This window comes from Pseudophryne corroboree, chromosome 6 (genome assembly GCF_028390025.1).
Source record: "Pseudophryne corroboree isolate aPseCor3 chromosome 6, aPseCor3.hap2, whole genome shotgun sequence".
Lineage (NCBI taxonomy): Eukaryota > Metazoa > Chordata > Amphibia > Anura > Myobatrachidae > Pseudophryne > Pseudophryne corroboree.
Window position 1 is genome coordinate 37,664,368 of NC_086449.1, and position 21,125 is coordinate 37,685,492.

Below are 21,125 nucleotides of genomic sequence, written 5' to 3' on the forward strand. Positions count from 1 at the left end.
AGCCGGGATGTCACACCACTTACTACACACTAATGCTCAGGGGTTAGAGCAGGAGACTGGTGTGTGTCCTGTACAGGTGTCTCCTGCACTGTGTCAGTAGCCAGGACAGGTCACACAGCAGCCGGGATCACACACCACTTACTATACACACTAATGCTCAGGGGATAGAGCAGGAGACTGGTGTGTGTCCTGTACAGGTGTCTCCTGCACTGTGTCAGTATCCAGGACAGGTCACACAGCAGCCGGGATGTCACACCACTTACTACACACTAATGCTCAGGGGATAGAGCAGGAGACTGGTGTGTGTCCTGTACAGGTGTCTCCTGCACTGTGTCAGTAGCCAGGACAGGTCACACAGCAGCCGGGATGTCACACCACTTACTACACACTAATGATCAGGGGATAGAGCAGGAGACTGGTGTGTGTCCTGTACAGGTCTCTCCTGCACTGTGTCAGTAGCCAGGACACGTCACACAGCAGCCGGGATATCACACACCACTTACTACACACTAATGCTCAGGGGATAGAGCAGTAGACTGGTGTGTGTCCTGTACAGGTGTCTCCTGCACTGTGTCAGTAGCCAGGACATGTCACACAGCTGCCGGGATGTCACACACCACTTACTACACACTAATGCTCAGGGGTTAGAGCAGGAGACTGGTGTGTGTCCTGTACAGGTCTCTCCTGCACTGTGTCAGTAGCCAGGACAGGTCACACAGCAGCCGGGATGTCACACACCACTTACTACACACTAATGCTCAGGGGTTAGAGCAGGAGACTGGTGTGTGTGCTGTACAGGTGTCTCCTGCACTGTGTCAGTAGCCAGGACAGGTCACACAGCAGCCGGGATGTCACACACCACTTACTACACACTAATGCTCAGGGGTTAGAGCAGGAGACTGGTGTGTGTCCTGTACAGGTCTCTCCTGCACTGTGTCAGTAGCCAGGACAGGTCACACAGCAGCCGGGATATCACACCACTTACTACACACTAATGCTCAGGGGATAGAGCAGGAGACTGGTGTGTGTCCTGTACAGGTCTCTCCTGCACTGTGTCAGTAGCCAGGACAGGTCACACAGCAGCCGGGATGTCACACCACTTACTACACACTAATGCTCAGGGGTTAGAGCAGGAGACTGGTGTGTGTCCTGTACAGGTCTCTCCTGCACTGTGTCAGTAGCCAGGACAGGTCACACAGCAGCCGGGATATCACACCACTTACTACACACTAATGCTCAGCGGATAGAGCAGGAGACTGGTGTGTGTCCTGTACAGGTCTCTCCTGCACTGTGTCAGTAGCCAGGACAGGTCACACAGCAGCCGGGATGTCACACCACTTACTACACACTAATGCTCAGGGGTTAGAGCAGGAGACTGGTGTGTGTCCTGTACAGGTCTCTCCTGCACTGTGTCAGTAGCCAGGACACATCACACAGCAGCCGGGATATCACACCACTTTCTACACACTAATGATCAGGGGATAGAGCAGGAGACTGGTGTGTGTCCTGTACAGGTCTCTCCTGCACTGTGTCAGTAGCCAGGACACATCACACAGCAGCCGGGATATCACACCACTTACTACACACTAATGATCAGGGGTTAGAGCAGGAGACTGGTGTGTGTCCTGTACAGGTCTCTCCTGCGCTGTGTCAGTAGCCAGGACAGGTCACACAGCAGCCGGGATCACACACCACTTACTACACACTAATGCTCAGGGGTTAGAGCAGGAGACTGGTGTGTGTCATGTACAGATCTCTCCTGCACTGTGTCAGTAGCCAGGACAGGTCACACAGTGGCCGGGATCACACACCTGCGGGTAAACCAGACGGGTTAGTGCAGAAAATGAAACACATACTCGGAGCATTGTAACATTTCTCTTTAATCAGAATTCTCCGTTTATTTATTGTATTATAAGCACGCTTCAGCAATGGAGTTTCTGGCTTCCTATTACACGATGTTGTACATTCTGGCTGATGAAGTTGCTCATTACTCTGCGTTAGTCGGACTAGTCCAAATTTTTTATTGCTTCATGCGGCAGGTCCACATACAAACGCCTAGCAGTGCACTTAATAGCCCATTAAATCATAGAGTTTGCCGGCTGCAATTAGATAACTCTACGCCATAAGACTTTGCATAGGGATGAATTCGGAATAAAATGAGAGTACAATTCCTTCCTGTTTTTTTAATCTGTTTAAAGGACAATTCTGACTTCTGTGCAAGTTGTGATCCCTGATATAATTGGGCTTCTAAATAAAGCAGCTCTTAATGCGCAGAGCAGCTACATAATACTATGCGAATAGGTAGAGCCTAATTCCCTGCTGTCAGTTCTGTATATTAGGTCTCACTTTGTGGCCACAAGATTTCCCCCCTGACTCAGTGATAGACGTTTTCAACAGCACTTAACACAAAGTAGGATTTTCTTTAACCACATGTTCTAAAAACAACCCTGGTCTATTCATTGGCTTGTATTTGCTGCCATCTTGTGCTTAAAGTAGTGTATTACATCTCTGGTTTTACATTTAAATTTGCCTATGTAATAAGTGGTGTCAAGGTGTAAATTCAATACTATCCCTGACTTCTAAGTGGTACAAAGACACAATAATCGTATAAGGTTGCATTCTTTAACCTGTGAGATCACTAATATAAATTGGGGTAAGCATATTTTCGTCAACCCCTAAAAGCCCTATAATATCACCTGAATATATAAAGATATTATGGAGAGAGAGAGAGCAAATGGGGGAGGATGGGTGGGAGCTAATGTAGAGTTAGACGCAATTAAGCTCTAAAATCCGCAGCCAGGTTACACTTATATCATGCTATAAGCCTTTTTGATTGGCCGGGAAAAATGCACTAAGACCCCAGGGCACCAGGTGGCAGCTCGGCTTTAAAGTGCCACCGACACTACAAAATTTCTAGAAAGACAATACAAGATTTACATCCTTTTTTTATTCTATCGCTTTCCTTTATACTACCTTTACCTGCCACATGCTGGTGGCTGTAGTATGACGACGCGTGCCAGTCTAATTCAGCATGTGGACTTTGCGTTAGGTGAAGAAAAGGTGATTATAAAAGCATCCTTGTTGCATTTAGGATCTGAAAACGCTAAACACCAGCCGGCAGAAGGGCCACATAATTTTATGCCAGACGGCAGAAGGGTAGATGTTAATATATACCAGCCGGCAGAAGGGCCACGTGATTTTATACCAGCTGGTAGAAGGGCACATGGTTTTACACCAGCCCGTAGAAGATCTATGTGATTTTATACCAGCCAGTAGAAGGGCACATGGTTATTCACCAGCCGGCAGAAGGGCCACATGCTTATACATCAGCGGGTAGAATATTATACACCACCCAGTAGAGTGTTCATATAATTATTTCCAGACCATTGGGCCATTTTATAGAGCCCAAGAAGCATAGCCATACAATTATATATCAGCCCCCTAGAGTGCCCATATGATATACAGCACCAACGGCAGTTATACGAATATATACTAGTCCACTATAGTGGTCATGCGTTATATATGACCCCATTAAAGTGCCAATACAATATACATATCACTATATTTTTGTCCCTCCTGGTAGGCCTCCTCATACGACCACCAGCTCGGTCATTGTGAGGAGCTACAGAGTCTTGTCTTCGCATTAATAAAGCAGACGTGGATTTGGTTCAGCATTAATAAAGAATTAAGATGAAACATTAAAACCTAACCACGCCTGGCCGGAACTCCATGCCAAAGCCAGTATCCCGTACAGCCCTACTGCGTTCAGATTGGCGCAGGTAACCCAATGTATGTACAACTTACAAGATCCATACCTAAGCGACTTGGAATAAAGGCAGCCTCTCTCCTTTCCAGAGGCCACAAATGTAGCAATGGGGACCTGAGATGCAGGGGTGTGAGGGGACGTACACCACAGAGGGGCAATCTGTCTGAAGAGACGGGCAATTCCACTAGACCTGTGAGCGGGGCAGTAGGACCTGCCCATTTGACCACCACAGTTATTAAGACAATTCCATTTTTGAGGTTTTAAGCTTTATGTGGAGTGACAGGTTACATCAATGACCTGTCACTGGGCCGGATTGATTGACGGGCGCTATGGCGATGTTTTCGCAATTGAGCAATTATCAGGGAATTGGGCATGCATATGCTGCGCACCTCAAATGCGCCAAAGTCCAAAAGCGAAGCCGCTCGCAAGGCTTACCGTTACAGAGTCATTTACAGTCAGGCACCGTTTGTGAGTGTTTACGGGGTAGTGGTGGCATAAACGCAAGTGTGTTGCAGCCATTTTCAGGGGGGTGTCGCTAGCTGCATCTGCAAACCCCGTACAGCATGGCTCCGGCGTTTCAGTGCATTGACTTACTGAAGCTGCTGTAACTTTGCGATGGCTCCGCGGGGGATCTTTGTACCCTGGGTTATTTGCATCATTTCGCACATCTTCAGCATGCACAGCTGCAATCGCCATAGTGTCCGTCAATGCAGCAACCCCACTGTCTCCTGAGAACATGCCAGAAGACGACTTTTTGGTGTAGGAGTTAGTAGAATGGATTATTCAAAATACCCTGCAGGACTATGCGTCTCATCACTTCAGTTCAGTATACACCGTTTCATTAGCGAGGGGCTGAGGCGTCGTATCGCGGGGAGTTGTCCTTTGACCTCCCAATAAGGTTCCTGCACTCTCAAGCAGATCATTTTGCTACAGCCAGCGAGCACGTGGTTGGCTGACAGGCATTGCAGGCTAATCCCTATGGTGACGGCGCTGCATTGGTGAACATGCATTTTAGCGCTGATGAGATCCACGTTGAGTGGTGTTTCCTTTTTTCCTAGCCATGAAGGGGAACTACATGTTCAACTAATGATATGTAATACCCACAGGAGCTAGGGTATAAATGCGCGATATCAGTATTGGCAGACAGTGTGACAAGACTGAGGCTTTTGCTACTTCTACATATAACGCCACACAGAGAGGCGCAATGAGTCTGCCCTGCCTCTAGAGGGAGACAGTAAGAGACAAATGGGAGCTGAGTCCGCCCCCATTAGGTAAGACAGGTGGGGGCTATCAGTCTGACGATCCCCCTATAGGACAACCACAGACAGAAGAGAGCTATGAGTGTGCCCCTTCCCATGTAGCGTGAGACAGACAGAAAAGAGCTATGAGTGTGCCCCTTGCCATATAGGGTGACACAGACAGAAAATATCTATGAGTGTGCCCTCCACCTATCGGGTGAGACAGACAGAAGTGAGCCACGGGTTTGTCCCTCCCCCTATAGGGTGAGACAGACAGAAGAGAGCTATGAGTGTTCCGCTCTCCTTATAGGGTGATACAGACAGAAGATAGCTATGTGTCCTCCCCCTATAGGGTGATACTGAGCTACAGTATTAGCCTGATCTCATCCCCTACAGTAGACAAAGTTTGAACTGAACTATAAGTCTGTCCCTCCCCCTATAGGGTGACATTTAGAAGGGAGCTTTGTTTCATATGGTACCAGAATGGAGGTTCGAGTCTGTCCCCCCTCCTTGGCAATGGCACAGAGACTCAGATAATGGGAGCCCCAGATGTGTATGGCTCCTACTTATTGTCATTTCCAAGTCTGTGACCTCTTTCCACTGCGATAATTAAGTCTTTAAATCCTGCCCCTCCCTTTGCAGGGTGACATGAAAGTAATGCATGTATTGACCCCATAGTACTAAGCAGGCAACGGATTTTCCTCCCCTTATTGCTGGGTAAATGTTCTCCTCCCCGCTCTCTCAGCACTGCCAGAGTGGGGGTGGACCATGCACCAGGCGAGCATAATTTCACATGTCCCTCGTCCCCAGGCGTAAAGGACACGTAAAGGTTCCGGAATGCCCAGCGGAGGCTCCTCATGCACGGGAATCCTTCTTTATGTTGGGTTTATTGCCGAGAATCTGGTCAATCTCGCCTATTATCTGAGGAGTCATATGGGCCAGGACCTGGAAGATGAGAAATAACATGGATTAGAGTTTTGATTTGATAGCAGAAGCCAACTCAATCACGATAGTCATGTATAAATTAACCCTGCCTGTTGCCAAGATCAACTGAAACACTATCATCCAAGTTCCGCACATCCGACAACATAAAATCCGTGTTTGCAAAGAAAGGTTTACTGTAAGAGTGAAAAATAAAGATGGATTTGAGCTCATTCCTGTTTCCTAGGTCCATCAGAAGTACACACAATGAATTTAGGTAATGCCAATCACCCTGACATAACTAACCAGTGTCATCTCTTGGTTCTGTTCAAAAGAAAGTCTACACCTATCACAGACTTGGGGGTATATTTACAAAGATTCGTGTTTTTGCCGTTTTTAAGGGTGTTTGATTTCAAACGGTATCGGGTGCATTTTACTGCAACTTTTTTAATCCTGATACGGTCATTCACTAAGCTGCCGGCTTTTCCAAAATCGTATTTTCCGATGTCGATGTGATTCGTAATGTCAGGCAGTGTTTTACGGGAGTGATGAGTAAAACACTGCCTGACAAAACACAAGGAATCCCGGCCGGATCTGTGAGATCCGTGCAGGGCTTCATTGTGTACCTTAAAAAGGTGTTTTAATTGTTTTTAAATGTGAAAAAAATTGCGTGGGTTCCCCCCTCCTAAGTACAACCAGCCTCGGGCTCTTTGAGCCGGTCCTGGTTGAAAAAATATGGGGGGAAAATGACAGGGGTTCCCCCATATTTGATCAACCAGCACCAGGCTCTGCACCTGGTCCTGGTGCCAAAAATACGGGGGACAAAAAGCGTGGGGGTCCCCCGTATTTTTGGAACCAGCACCGGGCTCCACTAGTCAGAGAGATAATGCCACAGCCGGGGGACACTTTTATTGTGGTCCTGGCGGCCCTGGCATTACATCCCCAATTAGTCACCCCTGGCCGGGGTACCCTGGAGGAGTGGGAACCCCTTAAATCAAGGGGTCCCCCCCTCCAGCCACCCAAGGGCCAGGGGTGAAGCCTGAGGCTGTCCCCCCCATCCAAGGGGGGCTGATAGCCAAGTGTCAAAAAATCAGAATATTGTTTTTTGTAGCAGTACTACAAGTCCCAGCAAGCCGCCACGCAAGCTGGTACTTGGAGAACCACAAGTACCAGCATGCAGTGGAAAACCGGGCCCGCTGGTACCTGTAGTACTACTACTAAAAGAATACCCAACAAAAAACAGGACACACACCGTTGACCGAAAGTAACCTCACCGCTGACTGCAAAGTTCCCACCATTGGATACAATGGAGCGCATAGGCGCAACATTGTATCTCTGCCGTGTGCAGCCTCACTGACACTACAGGAGCGCACAGCCAATCAGGAGAGTGCCACGACGTGGCGCTCCCTGATTGGCTGAAGGGACCCTCTTTGACAGGAGTCAGGGGGGGTCCTGGCAGACGGGGAAAGGGGTCCCATGTGTAAACATGGGTCCCCTTTCAGTGCGTGGTAGGGTTTCCGGTTTGTTTTTTTGCCAAGTACGTGGATTATACAAAGAACAGAAGATACACTGGATTATGTGAGTATAATTTTTTTCACAGGTACCCCGAGGATTCTACATGGAGAAGAGGACCGAGCCTCATGTGAACATAGGTAAGTATGTATGTATGGAGGTGTGCATGTATGTAATAAACTTTTACTGTCACGGGGTGTGTGTCCTGTTTTTTGTTGGGTATTTTTTAAGTAGTAGTACTACAGGTACCAGCGGGCCCGGTTTTCCACCGCATGCTGGTACTTGTGGTTCTCCAAGTACCAGCTTGCAGGGGAGGCTTGCTGGGACTTGTAGTACTGCTACTAAAAACAATATTCTGATTTTTTTACACTTGGCTATCAGCCCCCCATCCGCCGCCCGGGATCCGGTCTGAAGATCGACAGTATCTAGGTCGACAATGTTTAGGTTGACCACTGTAGGTCGACAGTCACTAGGTCGACATGGATGGAAGGTCGACAGGGTTTCTAGGTCGACATGTGCTAGGTCGACAGGTCTAAAGGTTGACATGAGTTTTTCACATTTTTTTTTCTTTTTTTGAATTTTTTCATACTTAACGATCCACGTGGACTACGATTGGAACGGTAATCTGTGCCGAGCGTAGCGGTAGCGGAGCGAAGGCACCATGCCCGAAGCATGGTGAGCGAAGCGAGCCATGCGAGGGGACGCGGTGCACTAATTTGGGATCACGGTCACTCTACGAAGAAAACGACACAAAAAAAAAAAATCCTCATGTCGACCTTTAGACCTGTCAACCTAGCACATGTTGACCTAGAAACCCTGTCTACCTTCCATCCATGTCGACCTAGTGACTGTCGACCTACAGTGGTCGACCTAAACATTGTCGACCTAGATACTGTCGATTTGATGAACCACCCCCCCCCGCCGCCCTTGGATGGGGGGGGGGGGACAGCCTCGGGCTTCACCCCTGGCCCTTGGGTGGCCCTTGGGAGGGGGGGGGACCCCTTGATTTAAGGGGTTCCCACTCCTCCAGGGTACCCCGGCCAGGGGTGACTAGTTGGGGATGTAATGCTAGGGCCGCCAGGACCACAATAAGTGTCCCCCGGCTCTGGCATTATGTACCTGGCTAGTGGAGCCCGGTGCTGGTTCAAAAAAATACGGGGGACCCTTACGCTTTTTGCCCCCCGTATTTTGGCACCAGGACCAGGCGCAGAGCCCGGTGCTGGTTGATCAAATATGGGGGAACCCCTGTCATTTTTTTCCCCCATATTTTTTCAACCAGGACCGGCTCAAAGAGCCCGAGGCTGGTTATGCTTAGGAGGGAGGACCCCACGCAAAATTTTTACCCAGTTTTTACAGTAAACAGACCCTTTCCCATAGATAACCATGCACAGATCTTACTGATCCGTGCATGGTTATCCAAACTCGACTGGAAAAAGCAGGTCTATTTTTTTGCTGATTTTTTTAACGATTCGCAAAAAAATACACCCGCACTTGAGCACTCAGAGACTAACACCCAAATACGAATGAATAGTGAATACTGCCGAGATTTGTGCTTAGTGAATTCCCGTGTTGGGACTTAGAAAAAAAAACACAAATCGGACAAACTCGGATTTTTAGTAAATATTGGCCTTGGTGTTTCAAAATGTTCTACTGAAACATTCCCACTGAAAACCATAGTCATGGGCTTCTTTATCTCATTAAAGAGAGAGGAATTATATATTGTGGACATTTTCATAGATCTTTTCCTCATCATTGATGTCAGCACGTTCTATGAAAGAGCTCAAAAATAATTGTCTTCATGATTACTCCTTGTTGTACTCTACAACTGAAAACTGCCCCTCTCAAGGTTTGTAGACCTAAGAAGTTATTAGGTGCTGAATGAAGACCATGAGATGAGCAGGAATAGCTGTACTGTTGTGGGGCCTCCTCTTTCTGCACAAGAAGTTGACATGGATTTGGTATATTGATTCTTTCATTTCTTTGGAACCAGCACCTCGGATGAAAGGTAGGCTTGTGGTATGATCCAACAAGCAGTGGTGTCTTTGGCCACAAACAAAGATTCAGCCAATCTCTGTGATAGGAAGATGCCCCCGGTAAAGATTGGTCTTTAGAACATTTGTCCTACAAGATCAGGTCTGTAGCTCAATTATACCTGTTGCTATTGCGAATTAGGACATTTGTTGTCTCTCTTTTGCCTCTCTATGGACCAAATGAATTGATATGGAATGCAGATGTGCTCCCCAACCTCTATAGCTTGTGTCTGTGGTAAGGATCACCTGTTCAGGAGGAACCAGTCATCTTCTTTTCTCAAGGTTATTTGTTCAGTACTCAAAGTACACAGTTCTGGAAAACAACCCCTGTTGTCCAATGATGTTTGTTGTTTGTCCCAAGAGTTCAGAAGAAAAAGCTTGGGAGCCAAAGGGAGTGCATAGGGTTTCCACCTCATCCCTTTAATTCTGGACACATATTACCACAGGTTCTGTGGCTGATTAAAACTAGGTGCAGAAATATGTGTCCAGAATTAAAGGGAGGAGGTGGTAACCCTAGGAGTGCAGCATCAGCTGGTTGTACGACAGAGGAGACCGGACAGGGAGCCAAGATGGCTGTTCGGTCCCAATTTTGTTAGCAACATTGCGAGGGCCTGGGTCTGAATCAGACGCAAAGTGACTGTTATTGCGTGCTAGATTCCTTACAGCTAATGTGAGAAACCATGCGTCTTCAAGTGGGATGCTGCGCTGCTCACTGATTTGACGCCAACCACCGCAACCATCATTATTAGTAACGGCACTTGTACCAGCCACATGCCAGCCGCAAAAGATCTGTCAGAAACAGCCTTCCCTTTTCTCTATGCACAACTGAGAATCACACAGAGCTTTAGCTACACAACCAAGGGCCTAATTCAGACCTGATCGTTCCTCTGCGAATTTGCAGAAGTTTGCGATCGGATAGTCGCCACCCAGAGAGAATAACCGCCTCGTGCAAGTCTGTGTACGCCGTGTGAAAAGCTTTGCCAACGCCGGTCAGCTGCAAATCCGTTTGCAACTCACTCACCATCTAGTGTTTTGTCTGTGCAGTCTGTGCGTAGCCCAGGGCTTACTCCTACAGTGTGATGAGAAACAGGCTGATCGGGGCCGGAGCGGACGTCACACACCCGCCCTGAAAAGTCTTGAGAACGCCTGCGTTTTTCCTGACACCTCCTGAAAAGTTACCAAACGTCCACTTCCTGTCAATCAACCTGTGTACGCCTAGCGATCAAAGAAGATGCTGATTTCTTTCACAGTTTGGCCTCATGCGTGCGCATTACGATACGAACGCATGCGCAGTCGATCAATAATTGTCCGCCTTGCAAATTCGCACATCAGCGTTCAGGTCTAAATTAGGCCCCAAGTTTTCAGCAAATTTCAGGCAACGATCCATCCGACTCAGAACACAATGTAAACTTGTTTCTGCTCATGCACTAAAGACGCTAGCTGTGGCCCTGAAATAACCGACACGGCCAGAGGAAGTAACTGATGCAATCTAATCCCCCCCAAGCAGTGTCGGCAGCAGAGATCGTCTCTTCACGCCAGCAGAAATGACAATATAACAGGCGTAGGAAACTAGGACAGAGACAACGCAAAAGGTGTGGTTTGCTGCTGTGGACAATTAGGAAAAAATCCATTTTAACTGATCCATTCAACAAATATTCTACCAAAGAGCTTTCGGAAAGAAACCATATTTACAAGTACTTTTATTAAATAGGCTTTGGGGTTTTATGTACTCGCTCAAACAGAGAAGACCCATCAAGTCCATCTCACCTGGATAGACCCCAAGTTCTCAAGAAGCTGCTCGCAGTTGGAGACGCCCAGAAGCACGGAGCTCACGCCCTCGCTGCGCAGACACCATGCTGGAAAAGAGGAAGAAAAGGTTTCTCATAAATTAGCAGAAGTATATTAGAGGAGGGACGGAGCGACTGTGGAAACGTCGTCCTTTACCAATAGCCAGCTGTGTGACGGTGCAGTTGAGGCGGTCGGCGATGGGGTGCAGGTCCTTCACCTTGGAGTGCTGCTTTCTCCCCTCGTCACTTGCAGCTTTTTCTTTCAGCCAGTGGTATCCCTAGACACGAGACCATGACACGTTACACGTCATTTACTGCCATCACGCTGGGTGTATGTTCTTAGCATGGGAAGCGGTTAAAATACCGTCAGCCGGGATCCCGGCGATCACAATACCGATGCCAGAATCCCGATGAACGGTGAAATGCCGACGCTGGAATACCGGCGACACAGGCTACTCTCCCTCTGTGGGTGTCCATCTTCGTATGACTGGTAAATGAGTTTTCATGGAGTTAAGGCATTGTCCGCGTGACAGGTAGATGATAAATAAGAGAGTTGAGTGGTTATTGGCTGACTGCGCTAGGGTTCCTCCAGGAGCTGATTATCAAAGGATCTGCGACCGCCTCTGTGTATTTATACGCTGTTGCTTGGGGCTGTGAAGCCGGCGGTGGGCATCTCAACAGAGAACCAGGTCAACAGGACTACACCTATGAATGCAGTAGCGTACATCTCTGACTGGGCAGTGACTGGGAGGTGGCTTTGCAGACGCACAAAAACAGCCCGGCCTGATTCATATTTGTAAGTAAAGCAAAAAAAGCAAGCAACTAGGGAAAACTATGCTGCACTGCAGGTGGGGCAGATGTAACATGTGCAGAGTGAGTTAGATTTGGGTGGGGTATGTTCAAAGGGACATCTAAATTGCAGTGTAAAAATAAAACATTTGTGGGCTACATGCAAAAGCAGCCAGTATTTACCCGGCACAGAAACTATATAACCCACCCAAATCTAACTCTCTCTGCATGTGTTACATCTGCCCCACCTGCAGTGCAGCACGGTTTTGCCCAGTTGCTTGCTTTTTTGCTTTACTTACAAACATGAATCAGGTCCTTAGATGCTTAATTGCTCACATTGAAGGCCATTCCCAGACAGAGAACCTGCAGGTTCCGGTGTGTGACCGATGGTTGCGTGCCATTTATGATTTTACCATCTGAAGACGCTGGACGTGGGCGTCTCAGTCCTGGCACAGTCAGACGCACGGCTGGACACCAGGGGAAGGGATGACACTAGTATCAGCATAAAGGCACAGCCAAGCCTTAGGCAATAGACTCTTATGAGGCCGGTGGTGTTGGTGTGTGTATTGTAGGGTCCTATTGGTGGTAGCTCTGTAGACCCCATGATATCCTGGAGGCTTACATCCACTAACTTTATAAATCCTCATTATCTAAATTATGACTTCCCAGCAGGTGCACAGGTGTATTCATTACTCACTGACACATTTCCCAGGTCCACATCAGGTGCACAGGTGTACTCATTACTCACTGACACGTCTCCCCAGCAGGTGTACTCATTACTCACTGACACGTCTCCCGGGTCCCCAGCAGGTGTACTCATTACTCACTTACACGTCTCCCGGGTCCCCAGCAGGTGTACTCATTACTCACTGACACGTCTCCCGGGTCCCCAGCAGGTGTACTCATTACTCACTGACACATCTCCAGGTCCCCAGCAGGTGTACTCATTACTCACTGACACATCTCCAGGTCCCCAGCAGGTGTACTCATTACTCACTGACACATCTCCAGGTCCCCAGCAGGTGTACTCATTACTCACTGACACATCTCCAGGTCCCCAGCAGGTGTACTCATTACTCACTGACACATCTCCAGGTCCCCAGCAGGTGCACAAGTGCACTCATTACTCACTGACACATCTCCCAGGTCACCCAGCAGGTGCACATGTGTACTCATTACTCACTGCATACCTCCCAACATGACCCTCTCCAGGAGGGACACAATGCTCTGCTTCTGCACTTTTCTCTTAATGTATGATTGCCATCACCTGTTTTGAAAAGGTTAATGGATAAGAAAGGTGTTTCAGCACAAGTGATGGCAATCATACAGTAAGAGGGAAGTCCAGAAGCAGAGCATTCTGTCCCACCTGGAGAAGGTCATGTTGGGAGGTATGTCACTGACACATCTCCCAGGTTCCCAGCAGGTGCACAGGTGTACTCATTACTCACTGACACATTTCCTGTTCCTCAGCAGGTGCACAGGTGCACTCATTACTCACTGACACACTTCCCAGGTACCCAGCAGGTGCACAGGTGTACTCATTACTCACTGACACATTTCCTGTTCCTCAGCAGGTGCACAGGTGCACTCATTACTCACTGACACACTTCCCAGGTACCCAGCAGGTGCACAGGTGTACTCATTACTCACTGACACATTTCCTGGTCCTCAGCAGGTGCACAGGTGCACTCATTACTCACTGACACATCTCCAGGTCCCCAGCAGGTGCACAGGTGTCCTCATTACTCACTGACACATCTCTAGATCCCCAGCAGGTGCACAGGTGTATGCATTACTCACTGACACATCTCCAGGTCCCCAGCAGGTGCACAGGTGTACTCATTACTCACTGACACATCTCCAGGTCCCCAGCAGGTGCATGGGTGTATGCATTACTCATTGACACATCTCCAGGTCCCCAGCAGGTGCACGGGTGTACGCATTACTCACTGACACATCTCCAGGTCCCCAGCAGGTGCACAGGTGTATGCATTACTCACTGACACATCTCCAGGTCCCCAGCAGGTGCACGGGTGTATGCATTACTCACTGACACATCTCCAGGTCCCCAGCAGGTGCACAGGTGTATTTATTACTCACTGACACATTTTAATAGATCCACAGGTGTTTCTAATTATTTCACATGTGATCCTTTGAGGAGACCTGGTAAATGTGAACCGTCTGGGGTCCTAAGGACCGAGTTTGGGAGCCTATGCTCCTAATAATGCAAATCACGTCACCCTCGCATTCAATTAGAGACTGCATTAGGTATTGCTGATCATCAGATTCCCCTGCGTATAGACACTCTATAAACATATGAATGTTGCCCCCCCCCCCCCCCCCCTCCTCTACCGTGACTCACCAGTTATCCAGCATTACCTTAAATGATGCTCTAGATTTTTCAGGAATACTCTCAGCATATTTTCCCGTGATTAGACCACATGCTAGAGGAGACCAGGTCATGGACCCCACACCTGGCAGAAAGAGAAGTAAGGTGAGGTAAATGGAACGTGAAGTCATGTAGGAGCGTTACGTAACGGAGGTCACCTATGTCATGTTCTATGTCTGCGGCCAGTGACTCACCGATCTTGTGGTACAGCTCCGGCAGTTGCGTCTCCACCTTCTCTCGCTGAAAGAGGTGGTACTCTGCTTGCTCGCACACCGGAGGGATGAGGTTGAACTGGCGAGCCACAGAATAGGCTTCCTGGCAAGATAAGAGAAGAACCTCAGCATGTGTAAGGATCTATGCTTTGTATGCACCCTGCATGTAGTAACTAGGAGGATGTCCTCTGCGGCAGACCGCGCTACAGGTTATACCGCGGAACGATCCAATCTCTCCAGTGATACTCAATAGAACTCTAGGTCTAGAAGGACTATTACAACCCAATACAATCTGCAAGAGTGGTCCATATATCACTTTACAGACATTGGACCGTATTCATCAAGCCTTGGAGAGTGATAAATTACATGGTGATAAAGTACCAACCAATCAGCTCCTAGCTGCCGTGCGACAGGCTGTGTTTGAAAAATTACAGCTAGGAGCCGATTTGTTGGTACTTATCACCGTGCAATTTATCACTCTCCAAGGCATGATAAATCTGGGCCATAGTTTTGATAAATGCATATTTTAGTTATCCTCACTGATTGGAGCAGCCATTTTGGATTTGCTATGTACTATATCAGTCATATATCTGACAGTTTCCAGATTCCATAGTTCCCACTCATATAGTTTGGACCAGGTGACCGTAAGGCACATGCATGGTCATCCGGCTACTCATGCGTCAGGATGAGCCAATGGGGACGCACCTGAAGGATCCCTCTATGAAAACAACGGCGGTAATTCCAAGTTGACCGCAGCAGGATTTTTGTTGGCAGTTGGGCAAAACCATGTGCACTGCAGGGGGGGGGGGGCAGATATAACATGTGCAGAGAGAGTTAGATTTGGGTGTGGTGTGTTCAGTCTGCAATTTAATTTGCAGTGTAAAATTAAAGCAGCCAGTATTTACCCTGCACAGAAACAAAATAACCCACCCAAATCTAACTCTCTCTGCACATGTTATATCTGCCCCACCTGCAGTGCACATGGTTTTGCCCAACTGCTAACAAAAATCCTGCTGCGATCAACTTGGAATTAGAAATGGAGGGACTGTAGCAGACATCAGAGATATTATCAGAGATAATCTGTTATCCTAACAAATCCTGTGCCAACAGGGTCAAGACCTGTACCTGGTTTGCCAATTCCATAAAGGCTTGTACCAGCTTCATGATAAATATATGAAACTGTGTCCACTCTACAACTGCAGCAGCCCCTATATTCCAAAGTGGGCTATGTGTTGACAGGTACTACGTATGCCAACTACAGATTGGGGCATATAAAAAAATATGTTACAGTGTAAAGAGAAAATACAATGAGTCATAGAAATCCAAAAATCTGGGCAGGCGGCTAACAGAATCATCATATGCATAAACAGAGGTCAGGGCAGGCAGCAGACAAGTATAAACGATAACAGGCATAGATCACTACAGGTGGCAGGCAATGATTTTTGGAGCCAGTAGAGCTGAGCCCTGGGTCAAAACTAACAGGGTCAGTTACAAGCAGACTTCAGCCAGATTGGCTCAAGAAAGCTTGAAGCTTCCTCCAAACAGTTCTCAGCAGTTAGGGGAGATGACCCAGCTCTGGAACATCTATACTAGTGAGAATGAATAAGTATTTGGGTAAAAGTCATACAGGCAGAAATATAGGGAGACACTGTAAGATGAGTGAGCCACATGGTATATCGGCTGGAAGAGTCTACTGCCAGTCTACCAGGCCCCATGGTCTTCTTCTGAAACTGCTGTAAAGTGGTAAGGCCTTTGTTGCCAGGAACCCTCCTAACTGCCCACTTTACACGACTATCTGTTAGGATAGGTGGAAGTGTAGTGTGGTACAGAACCACTGGTACAGAATGGTCAGAAGTAGCAATGATCAGGGTCACTGGCTTCAATCCTTAAATCGGTAATTCTGGCAGTGGTCAGGAGCACATTAAAAAAAAGATAAAGTTCAGGAGCATGCATGGTCTGGTGCACAATAGTCAAACACAAATATTAGGACGTTGGGTGAGAAATAATACTCTGGCACCTAATGGGGCTATATGTAGACAGGTTGTTCGAATTTGGCACCACCATGACTGACTGCCTCTTTAACGTCCCCAGAGTGCTGCTTGCCTGGCCCAAGGAAAACGTTGCAGCAATAGTGAGAGTCCTAGCTCAGAAGAAGGAGGAAGGAGGAAGCAGAGGCTGGAAAACTCCACCACCGGACTTGGTAAGTTGGTGCAGAGACCCATACTCAGCCTATTGCAAAAACTCAAACCAATTGCCTTGTAAATCAGGAGAGTAACACCTGAGGTATTCTTCAAGGGTCCGGTTAGTTTGTTCCATCTTTCCCTTGGTTGGGGGGTGATAAGCAGATGAGAACAACAGATCATTGTTGAGAACATCATGAAAACATCAGATCATTGATGAGAAAAGATCAACAAAACACTCTCCAAACTTTTGGAGACACTCCGAGAGCCCTATAAAGCTACTGTATATCTACGGAATACCACGGAATCTAACCATGTTGTGGCTGAATACAGAGCCGGCCCTAACCAGTATGATGCCCTAGGCAAGATTTTGGCTGGTGCCCCCTAGCACCCCCTCTAGTTCCGCCTCTGACCCTGCACCTCTTTCCCAGCACCATCACCCCTCACCCATAACAGTCCTTATTTTGGTGTTTGTACCCCCTGTATTTTAAATAGGAACAGTTCGCTTATTTGGCGCACAGCCCAAAAAGGGGTGTGTTTTTGCTGGCAAGGGGCATGGCCACACAATGGTAACCCCAATTCAAATTACGCCACACAGTACTGCAACTTTATTCACATTTGATCATGTGATAATGTCCATAATTCACATTACATCCCGCAGTAGTATTAACATTATTAATGCCCTTATACACATAATGACACACATAGTGCCCCTTACACATATGTTGCATATTATTAAATAATTTTTACATGACACACATAATGCTTCTTACACATATTCCGAACACTACTGCACAACCAACCCACTCACATGCACACAGCAATCACACTGCCACTAACACTGTGACCTCTGCCTCTGCTTGGATACAGATGTGTCATCATAAATCTTGCCTCAATGCTAACATCAGGCACCTTTTTTTATGAAAATGCATCTTATTTGCATCTCTATGTGGCTAGGATGCACAAGCAGCTCCTGCTGATTAAAATGATATGCAGCATGCCTATATACTGTGTGAGACTGTGGCTGTCTCTGCATGTGAAATGCTACACAGGGAATATAGGCATGCCGCATATCATTTTAATCAGCAGAAGCTGCTGATGCCCCTAGGCATATCAAATGCCCTAGGCAATTGCCTAGTTTGCCTATGCCTATGGCCGGCTCTGGCTGAATATATAGATGCTAATGCTTTTGATGATGGCAAACCCCTCAGAGATACAGTACATCGTGACTCATTTTCCAGAATCGGTTCCCGATGACACAGATGGTATTATACCCATTAAAGGATGGTCGGTCTACTATGAAATCCATGGACAGATGCGTCCAAGATTTATTTGGCACGGGCAATGGCATTAACTGTCCTGAGGGCAAAATCTATGAAAGTTGTTTCTGGCACAAATATCACATGAAGTTACATATTCCTTTGTGTCTTCCCTAAATACATGACCACTGATAGAAAAAGTTAATATTAGGGTCGTCTAAAATCATACTATTAGGAACCTGAGCCAAGGCAACCTGTTTAAGTTTTCAGGTACAAAAAAATGGTATCAAGGGTCTCAGCCGGAACTTGCTCCTTGGTGGCCAGTGGATGACCATGGAATGATATGGTACCAGGATGTTGCTGGATGGGTGTTGAGGTAAAAGGACCATTAACACTTTAAAAACTGCCAATGCCTGATGGCTCAGCTACTATTGTAGTCATGGCAGTGATGGACACACTTTTACACACCTTGGCCCAGTTGTTTCCCGGTTTTTACAGTAGACATGCGTGTAGTGCCTCTTTTTTTCACATTCAAGGCAGAGGCCCAGGGATCTGGGGCTATGTATCTTCTCAGCTGACTACCACAAAGCCCCGGTCTACAAGGGTTCCACTGGAGGGGAATTGAATGATGAGGTGGTGGAATAGGGATAATGTTCGATTGTCTTATCCTAAATGAGATGCACAATGTCTACAGTTATGATGTTCTCATTGTTGCAGACATGTTCAACGTGTCAACACCTGAAAGGTTGACATTCTGCAGAATACCAGAGGGTTATAGTTAGACTACGGGAAGGGAGGGTTAGGCTGGGGTGGTTAAGGGTTAGAATTTATAGTAAGAATGTGGAATAATACCAGGGGGGATTCAATTATATTAGGTTCTCTTTAAGAAGTTACAGCGCCATGCCTGTAGTCGCAGCATAATAAAAAAACACTGTTTAAAAAAACAAAAAACATTTTTGTTTAAAGCAGTCAACCCTGCTCTCAACACATAGCTGCTGCTTCTTACTAATGTAACACCCTTAACACTTTAATTTCTATCTCTCACTAGTTTGATGCCTTGGGGCGGTTGGCCAGTGCTGGCTTGGGGTGTCTCATGCTCTGCACTTGAATCTTAAGAATGTAGGGACCCCCAGATGAAGTTGCTTGGTCGCTGTTGGTGGGCCATATCTTTGGCCAAAATTATGCTAAGCACCTCATATTTTTTTCTCTATGTTAGATTTCAGAGTTCCGTATAATTATTCTGATTAGCAGTGTGTAGTATATAGAGTGTGCAATGGCACTTTCTCTTTTTTCTGTGGGGAGTTACAAGTCTCAGCGTGGTAGCACCTCTCTAAGTTTAGAATTAGCGTGTGTAGTGCAGTCCAGCCTTCCCCCCACTTATAGACTAATAAATCTAACTTATTCCTATCCCTGCAGAGGTTCAGTCCAGCCACCACAGTATGAAACAGACAATATTTATGTTCCATAAACCATTTGTGGTTTCACTGTACCGCCCGTGAATACTTACATGTACGTGGCTTAATCTGTGAGACAAGCATGTGCTACTGGCAGTATCAACCAGGAAGTTCTGGAGGCTACGATAATCCTATCAGCTGTAAATGCCCAAGATCACTGTTACATGGCGGCAGGGACTGAAGCCCAGCTGCCCTCCATTGTATATATAGAGGTATGTAGGAACGGGTATGGGACTCAGGGTCGACAGTGTCTAGGTCGACACCCATTATGTCAACACCTACTGGTCGACAGTGGCTAGGTCGACACTAGAAATAGGTCGACGCGGCCATTAGGTCGACATGGACAAGGTCAATATTTAAAAAAAAAAAAAGGTCTACATGAGTTTTTTTTGGTGTCGTTTTCTTCGTAAAGTGACCGGGAACGGCGGGAACCCCAATTATTGTACTGTGTCCCCTTGCATGTCTCTCTTCGCTCACCATGCTTCGGGCAAGGTACCTCGCTCTGCTACTGTGGTGCTCCTCACAGGTTACCGTTCCCAATCGTAGTCCACGTGGATCGTAAAGTATTAAAAAAGTTTTAAAAAAAGGAAAAAAATTGAAAAACTTATGTCGACCTTTTTGCACGTCGGCTTAATGGCCATGTTGACCTATTTCTGGTGTCGACCAAGCCACTGTCAAGCAATGGGTGTCGACCTCATGGGTGTCCACCCAGAGTCCGGATACCGTAGGAACTACCCATCTTATTTAAGGATGTAAACAGTAAAAAACATATATGTTCTTGTTCAATGTAGTTCTTAGATATATTTTACACAGGTGAAACTCAGAAAATTAGAATATCGTGCAAAAGTTCATTTATTTCAGTAATTCAACTTAAAAAGTGAAACTAATATATTATTTCAGTAATTCAACTTAAAAAGTGAAACTAATATATTATATAGACTCATTACATGCAAAGTGAGATATTTCAAGTCTTTATTTGTTATCATTTTGATGATTGTGGCTTACAGCTTAAGATAACCCCAAATCCAAATTCTTTTTCATCCACTAGGGGTCACTGGAGTACTCTTAGGGATACGCACGGTGCATTAGCAGGGAAGGCACATTTAAATATTTAAATGTGTAACCTCCTCTTCCCTCCTCCATATTCCCAAGTATCTCAGTGTTTTTTATGTGCCTCACGGGAAGCACATACTGGACTCAGCTTCCAGATATATTTTTATTTTTATTTTTTCATTTTTTTAACCACAGCCCTTTCCAGCTTACAAAAGAAGCTTGGGGCCGGGTCTGTGTGTACTGCTGTGGCAGAACAGGCTTGTCGGCACTCAGGCAGAGGAGTCCCGCCATAGACCTAAATCAGCTTCGGCTGATTCAGCCTCAGGCTGCAAAAGAGCTGGACGACACTTGGATGTAGAAGCCCCATCAGAACCATCATATTGATGATTGTGGCTTACAGCTTAAGATAACCCCAAATCCAAAATCTCAAAAAATTAGAATATTACATAAAATCAATAAAAAAAAGGATTATAAATACAGAAATGTCGGCCCTCTGAAAAGTATAATCATGCATATGTTCTCAGTACTTGGTTTG

The 21,125-nt window shown here is 46.7% G+C and overlaps 1 protein-coding gene across 1 annotated transcript in view; it reads right to left on the minus strand.

Moving 5' to 3' along the window:
• Positions 1-1,862: 1,862 nt before the first annotated feature.
• Positions 1,863-21,125, minus strand: part of KCNAB3 (potassium voltage-gated channel subfamily A regulatory beta subunit 3) — a 71,092-nt gene continuing 51,829 nt past the window's right edge. Inside the window, exons 10-14 of the mRNA XM_063930862.1 lie at positions 14,627-14,747; positions 14,423-14,517; positions 11,412-11,532; positions 11,235-11,323; positions 1,863-5,949 (exon numbers count right to left, since the gene is read on the minus strand). Coding sequence (XP_063786932.1) covers positions 5,860-5,949; positions 11,235-11,323; positions 11,412-11,532; positions 14,423-14,517; positions 14,627-14,747 — 516 coding nt within the window. The 3' untranslated portion in view covers positions 1,863-5,859. The remainder of the gene's footprint in view (positions 5,950-11,234; positions 11,324-11,411; positions 11,533-14,422; positions 14,518-14,626; positions 14,748-21,125) is intronic.